This window comes from Teleopsis dalmanni, chromosome 1, assembly GCF_002237135.1.
Source record: "Teleopsis dalmanni isolate 2A chromosome 1, ASM223713v2, whole genome shotgun sequence".
In the NCBI taxonomy this organism is placed as follows: Eukaryota; Metazoa; Arthropoda; class Insecta; order Diptera; family Diopsidae; genus Teleopsis; species Teleopsis dalmanni.
Window position 1 is genome coordinate 971,712 of NC_051846.1, and position 11,547 is coordinate 983,258.

General features: G+C 31.8%; 1 protein-coding gene across 1 annotated transcript in view; it reads right to left on the minus strand.

Annotated features, from left to right (window-relative positions):
- Positions 1–11,520, minus strand: part of LOC119666875 (cubilin homolog) — an 11,861-nt gene extending 341 nt beyond the window's left edge. Inside the window, exons 1-7 of the mRNA XM_038076184.1 lie at positions 11,139–11,520; positions 8,554–10,915; positions 8,306–8,485; positions 6,061–6,199; positions 5,793–5,962; positions 5,446–5,737; positions 5,139–5,389 (exon numbers count right to left, since the gene is read on the minus strand). Of these exons, the coding sequence (XP_037932112.1) occupies positions 5,139–5,389; positions 5,446–5,737; positions 5,793–5,962; positions 6,061–6,199; positions 8,306–8,485; positions 8,554–10,915; positions 11,139–11,251 (3,507 nt within the window). The 5' untranslated portion in view covers positions 11,252–11,520. The remainder of the gene's footprint in view (positions 1–5,138; positions 5,390–5,445; positions 5,738–5,792; positions 5,963–6,060; positions 6,200–8,305; positions 8,486–8,553; positions 10,916–11,138) is intronic.
- Between the last annotated feature and the right edge of the window lie 27 nt (positions 11,521–11,547).

Consider the following 11,547-nt stretch of genomic DNA (forward strand, 5'->3'; position numbering starts at 1 on the left):
AAATGAAATCATTGAATTGATCATAGCAGGAGCCACCATTTTTACATGGAATCGTATTATTGACAGTGCACTCATCTATTCTAGCATCTCTTTCGATCGATTCAATGCGGCCCTGTAGTTGTCGGATTTTAAATAAACCGGATCGCAAGTCTCGTCTTAACTTGTTAAACCGTGTTCTATTTACATAATTTCTAAGCCTTCTTTCTAAACCGCGTAAGTCCCGTTTAAAGGCATTTAACTGCTTAGTCAATTCGTCTGTCGAAACCATGCTATTTGCTTCTACCTGTGTATTGTTTTCTTGAAGAGCATTCAAAATTTCCATTAAATTGACATCATTTATATTCAGAGCAGAGTTTGGCGATAAAGAAAATACAATATCTTTATCATAAACCGCCTCCAAAATGAGGTTGCCATCATCTTCAATGAATATTTTCGGTTGTTGTTCAAAGTCACACAGTACTAGATTGCAACATAGTACACACAGAAGGATGACGAAGGAAAATGTATACATATTAATAATAGTAATAATAATATAGTTTTTTCAAACTATTAAAGCTTAATTTTCAAATTTTTTGCACTCAAATATTATTTTCTTTATAATAAAATCTCTTTCAATCCAAAATCTCTTTCAAGTATTTTAATTATTTTTTTCACAAATTTTCCACACAATTGAAGCCTCAACTTAGCAATTTTAAGACCGATTTTAACTGAAACGGAAACCTCAAGTGTGGGTGTATTTATACCAAAAGGGACGTTCAATATTATCAGTTCGGGACGTACGAGGTATTTTTTGACAAAAAATTTGTGCATATTTTTAATAAGTGGTACCAAAAATATAATTTTACATTCAGATAAATAAAAGGTATAAAATCATCTTTATATGTATATGGATGTGCAGGAATATCTTGAAAAATTTGCGTTATCTTGAAATTTTCTTCAACAACACACCATAAAATTACTTAATTCCAAACAGATTGCCTGAAGCTAGAAAACCGTTAACGTCTGTGATTAAATAATATCGACATTAAGTTCTGTTTGTTCAAATACGAACAGACAAGATCATATGGATTAATGCGAAATCGATAAGGGAGTATGATGAGAGTTATCTATTTTTGTGAATTTACAAACATTAGTTTGAGAAGCTCACATACAATTGATAATAAATATTGGTTTGCTTTTCATTAAATATTAATAGCTGATTTGTGAATTCGTTTGTTCCAACTTAAATTGATTATGACTATTTAAAAAGGCAATCGAGTCATATTTAATCTAATATCGTGTTTATTATACATAAAACTAATTATATCACCGTCATCTAATAGATATATTTACTATGCGATGACCTACCATATATGCTATTCGTCGCGTGGAATTATAAATCTTCTGACAAGTTGATAATCATTTAAATATACATATATACTCAAAGTCTATTATAAGAAATATAATCCGATTAAGCATAATCAAATTAAATATTATTATTACAGGGAGCAGCAGCGTATTCATGGAGTAGCGGGTGGTGTTTCAAAGAGATTCTGAAAGAATCTAAGTACTATAAAAACTATACAATTCTTATATATTCTTTTAAAATTACTTTCATAATAGTATTAGAAAACTGTTTTTACTTTATTTAACAAATTTACTTATTTATTTAGGACGAATAACCCCTTCTTAGGTTTCAGTCGAACATAATATTACTTATGTTCCGTGCGTATCTGCTTCAGCTTTGTACATCAAATGCGGTTAGTGCTATCTAAACTTAATCACGCCATCGGAGAACAGTCTCCACTTAACTCTTCTTTCTACGGCTAACGTTTAAAGTACCTATTTTGCTGCAATATTTTATTCCATTTCATGACATGTTCAACCCAGTGAAGCCATTGAAATAAAGTCAATGTTTTGATAAAACTAGTATAGTTTGGTTTTCATTCTAATAGGTTTGTCATAACCTACTAAAAGAAAACCCATATCTTTAAAAAAAACTTTTTTTAAAACTCAGAATTACTTCATTATTATAGAGATTGTGTCGGGTGAAAAACAAACTGAACCTGCAACGAACCGTTTTTGCAGAGGTTTAAGTAGCCGGATCCCAGTTCAGTCCTGTAATAAATTTATTTCTTTGGAGCAGTGGAAAGCTGAGACGAGTATGTAAGGATTGAGAAATGTCAATTTCGATTATTACAGAAATGTCAAATTCAAAACTCGTGGACGATGAATTCGCCAAGGAATATACATTTCTTTGGCGTGGAAAAATTGGATTAGAAATGTAAATTTCTACCACACTTGGAGAGGGTTGATATAATGTGAATCATAATATAATGTGAAAATGGAAATTACTATTACCTTGTAAACGTTAGCCGTGTACATTTAAAATTTCTACTTCTGCTTCTGACACACTCAGCACTTATTAGCACGTTCTGGATAACAGCTCGTTGCTTTACTAACTGCCCAGATTGCATATTCGACGCATCTTTTACACTTGAGAAGTGCAATATGCATTATTGTTATATATTTTTTGAAGCACCATATTTTTTTGAAGAAGTAAATTTTCTGTTTTTATTGTAATGTTGGTGGTTGTTTTTAGCAATTGTTTTGACAACAGTAATTCTTTGACTGATCTCCAAACTAATTCCGTATTGGTATTTATGGCAGTCCCAAAGTAGATTGGATCTCTGATAACTTTAGAAGTATCGCAAATTTAAAAATAAAATGAAGTCTTATTTAACGCAAAACCTTATTTTTATTCAGGTTTATTTGCCTGACTGATGTTATTATCACAATTATATCTTTAAATTCAGATTTTTGCGAATTTCGCATTGCCTTGATTCCAGTAACGCAAGCCTCAGAGTTAAGAAAGGATTTCGCCAATTGAATAGGTGCGACTTTTGTATTGAGGGTTCAGATATTTCAAATACTTACCCATATGTCATAGCATTTATTTCATATACAATAGTTGTCCAACTTGAAGATTTTTATTGTTCATTACTGGCAGGTGTTCCACATACTGAACATATGAAAATGCTGAAAATACGGCCTACTGTACGAATTTTTGTTAATATATTAGTACATTACTCAAGTATTAATCCAGGGTTACCATGTAGACATTGTGCGACGACTTGGATTGGGCACAATAAGAATTGTGATAATATCTTTCCATTAGAAGTGATGATTACAATCGTACGAGTATAACTTCCATTCGAACTGAACCATAAAACTCATATTTATATTGTTTTATTGTACTGTTTAAATTGTCTGTTCAGTATAGATGAAACTCTCTTTAATACGAGTTTAATATGATTCGTATTATAATGGAAAATTATTCATTCTTATTTATTTTCTTTGAGATTATTTGTGTTGGCATATAACCTATCACTCAACAAGTCGTGTGACTAAGTAAGAAAAATAAATTTTTTCTGCCAAAAATCAATTTTACTCATCAATATAATCTCCTTCAATGGCACTACAATCATTTCAATGCTTCTCTAACTTCTCGATGCCGTGCTTGTAGAAGGATTTCTCTTTTGCCTCAAAATAGGCTTCAGTTTCAGCAATCACTTTTTCATTTGAGATGAATTTCAGCCAGTAGTCGCTTGGGGCGAAATCTGGACTATACGGTGGATGAGGAAGCAATTCGAAGTGTAATTCGTGCAATTTGCCATCGTTTTTATTGACTTGCGACATGGTGCATTGTCTTGGTGAAACAAAATTTTTTTCTTCGCCATATGCAGTCGTTTTTCCATAATTTCTGCTTTCAAACAATACAGTAATGCCGTGTAGTAGTTACTATTGATAGTTTTTCCCTTCTCAAGATAGTCAATGAAGATTATACCATGTGCATCCCAAAGTACTGAAGCCATAACCTTCCCCGATTTGCCTTTGATTGTTGTGCCTTTGGACGCTTCGGACGTGGTTCACCGGCTGCAGTCCACTCAGATGACGATCGTTTTAATTTCGGAATAAAGTGATGGATCCATGTTTCATCCATTGTCACATATCAACGCAAAAAACCTGATTTATTACGTGTAAATATGGCCAAACACTGCTCTGAATCATTAACACGTTGTTGTTTTTGATCGACTGTGAGTAAACGCTTTCTCATGGTCAAATGTTCACTTAAATGGCTATCACTTTTTTTCTGACTAATCGAAATGTCATGAAATTTTACACATGGTCTTTTGAAGTTTGATACTTCATAAACGTCATATGGATTTGACAATGGCGGCGCCATCTGTGTTTCAGCGTTTTAGACGAAATATGAGCATTTTTACAGGCCACTGTGGAGGCTGACAAGCGTTAGTGTTGCTTTAATATATTGGTCATTCGTTGCGAGTTCCAGAAAGAGGCATGCCAATGTGATAATTCTGTTGTTCCCACAGATTCAATATGGGTTGGCACATGGTATAGTGATAACATATTCAATTAACCAAATTTGTAAGGCAAGGTATATGACAAAGCACATATATCAGCTTGCTAATTTAAATGTATTAAGCAGGTATAATGTAAGCGCGGGTAATCCATAAAACTCCTATGAGTGCATTTAGCCTCCAATTCTCAAGGTGTATTGGGTAACAAATAGAGTGATTTAGGTGCATTTACCGTAGCCGTAATGCTAAGATTTTGTGTAAAGGCTTAAAATTCAATTAAAATTCAGAACTTATACAAGTTTGAAGTGCCTAAGAAACCTTGAACATATTTTGTTATGTACTAACTTTGTTACTTACAATAAACAGGAAATAAAATAAAATCAAGTAAACTTTATACAACTTAACAGTCGAGGCCTCTCAAATTTGGCCCATGCGCGTAATTTCATTAATGGCATATTAATGCGATGTTATTAGATCGCCTAATTGCTACTAGCAGGACATCAACGTGTTTTTCTGGAAAAGTCTCATTTTTCCTTCGCAGTTCTCAACTTTATTAGCGCGACTCGGTCACTTTTACTTTGGCTACTGACAAAAAAACACGTTTGTTATTTATGCTTCAACTTACATGTAACTGGTTAAATTGGTATACTACTCTCATCGAGCTAAGTGGTTTGAGTGCCAAATTAGCAAATCTCTGTCAGATTAGATACGATCATAACAATGAATTTTTTTAATTTATTTAAAATTATAAAACATTGTTTAGATTAAACTATATACAAATAATTTTTTTTCAAATTTAGATCGTTCATCATATGTGTAAAAATTTAATGTCCATCCAGATCCATCGAAGTTAGGTGATTTCTTCGAAACAATTGCAATGTGACTACTAGGTATTTTTACAGCATCCCAAGCTCCTGCCCAATTTTGGCCGCATAGAGTTAAAAATACTTCTTCATAACCATTAGGTAAAATTTTATAAATGGTTACATTATCCAGCGGACAATTTACTTTGGATCCCATATCAAAACCTGAAAGATTAAAAATTTAATCAAGATATTAAATAATCGAAAACAAGGAAACAAACTGGAAAAATAAATGCGAATGTAGTTTGGTGAAGGTACTTTTATATCCCATCTACAATTAGAAAAGTTACGATCGTTATCATAATAAGGACTTGATAGTACTCCATCATTGTTGTATATTTCTCCACCACAACCTGCTGGTAACGACCGATTAACTGCTATATACTCAATTTTTATATAACTGAAATGGTCTACATATATTCGTACAGCACTTGTGTTTGTATGTAGAGAACTGTAAGTAAATCTGTCTTGACATGTCTCCAATAATGTTTGATTTGTATGCAAGTCAATAAACTAAAAATTAATAATTGATTAATATAAGACTGTTTACATCAGAAGGTACTAATACCTTAAGAAAACTGGTGGAGCAGTTATATGTGTTAAAAAATATTGATTGCATGTAGAAACTTATTTTGTAATCATCCGGCACACGTATATCATCCACACACTGTACCTCTTCAAATGTACCCCTATAATAATCGATGTGGTCATTTAATTTAGTGTAGCTGTTGTTACACGCTAAAAAACAGATAATAAAATAATAGAAACTATATAAATACTTGTTAACAAATGTTGTTTAATATTATTAATTTAATATTTTTTAATACATCACTTACTTTGCTGATGTTGAATTGTTATATTGAATCCAGGGTATTCAAAAAATTCGTCACTATGGAAGCTTAGAATAATGGACTTTTCCGAATCATCAATAGGAAGTTTGAAACCAGTTGAATTACCACAGTAGTAGGTAGATAACTGCATTAAAAAAATAATTCAAACATTTTAAAATAGATCTTAATTGATTTTTTCATTGTAAGTCATTCAGAAAAATTCCTTCTATGGTTTATAAAATACTAATAAGTGAGAAAGAAGGCAAAAAAGTGCAAAGTAACTTGAATGTCTGTAAGGGCTAGAGACAAATGCATAGCGTTTATAATAATTAATAACAAATAAATAACAAATAAAAATCGTGTAAGTGGTTTATTGTGTAATCATTAAGTAATGTCTTTACAAACAGTATGGTATTGAAATTAAAAAACTAAAAATAAAATGTAATTAATTAATTTAATTATTCTACAGCTACTTTATGATTTTGGTCTAATATAACACAGAATGAATTTGTTAATAAACTTTCACAGCAAATTAACAAAACTTCGGAAAAATGCGCGAACATAAAAAAGTCAGTTGCCTTTGGGTACGTTGGCTAATGAACGCTGACCCTGAGCTTCAAATTTGGCAGGGCACAGGTACAATCCCTAGTATTTGCTGTCTTAAAAAATTATTTATGAATAGTTAAATACAAGAATTATTTCTAAGACCACTGATAATGAGTTTTTGGCAAAACAAAACAAAACAGCTGTATGTTCAGTCAAAAATTCAATTAATAAAAACATTAGAAATATAAGAATTTTTGTTGTTGTAGTTCACTACTTTTCACAAAACCTCTGCAATTATTAAAATAAAATTTAAAAACATAGTTGATTTGAAAATTAATATCACATTTATAATGTCAAAGTTACAAATATATTATGGTAAAATATGGCAATAATATTATAATTATTATTATAATTTCGCACTACTGCATGAATTGAGATTTAATTTTACATACTTTCAATTTCCTTTCGAAAAACATTATCATGCAAACAGTTTTAATCATTTTGAATGCTCATTTAAAAATGTATCACCTATTGAGGCAATCTAAGACACTTTCCAGGTATTTTAAGATATTCAGTTTTAATCGTATATATGAGGTCAGATTCCTTTAAATCTCTTTGAATAATTTCCTGCAATCACTTTAAATGATGTTGTGTTTATATACAATTTGTTTATATAACTGCAATGGTTTTGCATTAGTCCAGATTATATATTGAGAAAGACCTATGAATAACTATTAAATACAAACTAAAACAATAACTGAAATCGGCTTTACTTTGTACTCTGTTATTTTGTTCCTGTATTTACAAAAAGTCACTGTCTTATGAGATTTATATAAACCACTACGGTCGAGTAAAAAAATTACTATTTTGTTTTCATTTTTAATAATTTTTTAATCATTAAGAGACCATGATTAATTTAGTGCGGTTGTGATCTCTTAAAGGAACGTTAAAAAGTCTTAAAATTTAAAATTTCTAGAAAACTCTCATTAATCTAAAATATGTTGGTATTTACTATGGTTTTATGTGGATATATAAAAAGTAACTATTTAAGAGCAGACCTTTGATAATGGATATATAGTCAGGTCTTGCCCTATTATCACAGAAGTTTTAAAAACTTATTACAATAGAAAAATAGAAGCATATGCTCCACTAATGCCAAGGAACTACAAACTTTTATAAAAGAGATAGTTGACTTAATGACTGTTTCCCCAATGGTTATAACTGTTTTATACTTAAGATTTGAAACAATGAATATGATAGAATAGTGAGTTTATAGTGATTGATGATTTGCTTTATAAGAAATATATCAGACTCAACATCCAAATAATACCATGCATATTCAACGTACTATTTATTACTAATGATTGCACTTCGAAGCGGGATTCTAAATGCTAAACTTCAAGGTATGAAGAACACTCTTCTTAAAGTTTTGTCATTCATATGGAACGCAATTAAAAGAAATATTTATAGTACACTTCAGTGAAGAGTAAAGAGTGGTTTGTTTCATATCTTTGTGTGCAGAGGGCAATTGTAGAGATATATGACTTTCTCAGAACTACAGTTGTAGCTTCGGCACATCAGGAATCACATAGTCTGCGATGCTTCGTACAAACTCTTGTTAAAGGAGAATACAACCATTCAATATGCAACTATTATAATATTAATTAAAAGGTGATTTCAGTAAGTAATTGTGATTCATACTTACATATTCTCCTTGTATATGCAAATAGTCTAAACATTTATTATCCACTTGTGAGGCATTTTGTAAGAGAAACTTGTTGAAGTTTATTACAAAGTTAGATGTTGCTTTAATTTTCCACTTGCAATGTTTATTTGGTGGATAAAGTTCACTAGTATTCTTCAGTGGAAATGCAATATTCAAAATCTAGAAAATTCAGGTAAAATGAATTTAAGTTAATACTTAAGACATCCTGAAACTTCATATATACATACCTCATTATTGTGTAGTACATATTCATCTGTTCCACATTCCGATTCAATCAAGTTCAATACAATTTCAAATTCGACCTTTCCCTTTTTATTGGTGGCATCAAATTTTATTAAGGCGTCTTCCACTGACGTAAATAATGATATGGTAGTGTGCACATCTTCACAATATTTTCCCATAGATAAACGTCGGTTAGCAGCGCTGTCCAGTATTTCAATAAAGTTACACAACTTACACTTTTCTAAAGTTCGACAGGAAGTTTGATTATTTATATGTAATTGTTTAAGTTGAATATTAATACGATAGCCTCGTGGTCCTAATATCCGATAGTGGCACAGTAGATCTTCTGTGACATTGAACTGTCGTGGTAAAGACACAATTAGATGATCGACTGAAAGTGTGATGCGTTCATTGCAATTTGGCATGAATATAATATTCGCAGAGAATCCTTTGGATCCAACACTGACATCAGATACAGCATTTATAACACCAGTATTGCTATCCAGCATTATGACTGGGGAATTATCTGTCATATTACCACAAAGTCTGGCCACACGTTTCTCGTCATTTAAATTCGTACCCGAATATAAAGCAATATAATCAAAGGAGCAACTAAAACTTTCTTCCATTGCCAAATATTTGAATTTAACTACAATGGACTGATCTGGAGCTGCACGCAAGTACCAAATACAGTTCATATTATCTGCATACTGTTCATTTTCTTCATGTTGCAATGGATAAATAACAGTTGGTGATGTTATGTTACCACCACAACTGTTTAGTTTGAATTCCATTTTTAAGGAATCACCTCTGTCAAAGTATCCACTATATACTAATCTAAGATAGTTAGGAGCTCTTATTTCTGCATCATTACAATAAACTCCAGACGATATATCGGTACCATTAATTTTGCTTTTTACATATGCTGTAACACGCTCATAATTGCAAGTTTTTGCAGCAGAGAATCTAAGTCCCATATACAAATGGGCTATTATCAACTTTTCCGTTTCCGTTTTCACTGTTACCTCACATTGCGGACTGCCTATAAAACTGTTCGCCAATCGAGTGGTTTCCACGACTTGATTAAATTCGTCGGTAAGAACATGGACAACATTGCAGGTGGAGTGAACATTTATGGTGAAACCATCTCCAGTAGTGACATTATTCGTTCGAAAAACGATACGTATTCGCTTTGATTTGGTGTTATATGATTCAGGTGATTCACGACCGCAAAATGTTGCTGCTTTCACCCAAATGCCAGCTTCGTATGTCTGAATTTCTAATTGATCGTTTGTACAGTTTTCAGAATCTTCAATGAAAAATCTATCAACAAATGACAAAACTAAGTAATATGCATTTGCTGCATCAAATTCCCAACTGCATTCCATATTATTTTTATATGTTTTGGAATCAACTGAGATTTTGGAAACTTGTCCTCGAATTGCGGTGGTACTGCCACATATAATATGTGTCTGTGCTTCAAGAATGAAATTGCTTTCCGATGTTTTAAAATTTTCAGCATGGTATAGGACATGTGTAAATAACTTGGATATAGAAATACCAGAAAAGTCAGTTACATCGCGACAAAATCGACCTATTTCCGGAAATACATTTGACGGTCCTGCATATACAACCAAGTACTCTCGGTCACAAGTATCTGAAAAATTTATTGTACCATTTAAGTGGTAAGATGTGGTGTAAGTTGCTCTTAAAATCCAAACACATTCTAGAGGTCCATAATTTTCAATACTAAATTCCGGACTTTTCAGTTGAAAACCGTTTGACAATTGCTGTACTCCACCACATTCGTGACGGCGGAAGTTTAGCATAAATTCCTTAAATTGTACAAATTCAGTTTGGAAGGTAATTATGGAGCCCCTCTTTGCAGAAGAAGAAATTACCATATTGCTAACATTTGAAGTAAGCGCAACAAATGGTACAAACAGTTGCTCATCCTTAAACCGTACCGGACTGATTTGGTAGTACGTATTGCTGTGGCCGTAAACAAGTGAGCTTATATTAAATGTCAAAGTCTGTTCGCCATTCTGATAAAATTGAGTGCGACAGTAAAAGTTCGTATAATTGAATTGATCCGCAGTTACAGATAAGAAACCGGAGGTAAGATGAGTTGGAATATCCACCGGGCAGTGCGATTCATGGTCGGAAGAATAACGTGCATGTATTTTGCGTATTGAGTGAATTAATCGACCGATTCTAATTTGGATATACATTAAGTTATCGGTTGACTGTATTACGTTAGAGGAATTGTAGTCTTCAAAATAGAATTCAGTTATCTTAGCAATGGAATCGATGCTATTGAAGATTTTAAAATTAAGAGAATAGTTGACTTGAGAACGTGGTGGCGATCTGTCAGAAATATTGAGACAATAATACTTTAATAGTTTTAATGTAACTGTTTCAATTATATATAATATTTATATAGTTCAAATATATTAAAAAATTTTTACAGAAATAAACTGTTGGAAATATCACTCTGTTCTTCAATAGAATGCGGTGATATTGAAATAATTTAAATAATATTTTGAATGTAAAATGATTATAGTTAAAATAACTTATATTTTATACTCACGTTTCCGATCCATTATTTGAAACCAATCTATAAGATCTGTCAGTATCTAGGAGTTCGAAACGTACTACTTGTCCTTTTGGTACAGTAATTTTCCAACGACAAAATGTGGGCATTGAATTATCTCTTGGAATATCTAATTCAATATTACCAGATAGCCCACTAACATACCGATAGCATGTACTAGAAATTCGTTTATAATTTATTTTAAATCCACGATAGTTATGATTTTCAAGAAATGTTGAAAATATTATCAACACTTCCTTCCCATCAATCTCCACTTGGGGTAATGTTTCATTTCCATATATAACAGTTACTAATTCGGTAGTGTTCTCATCGAGAATTCTGAATATATCTAGATGATCTGAATTATTTACATTATTATTATTGAACGGAATATGTAAATCCGTGA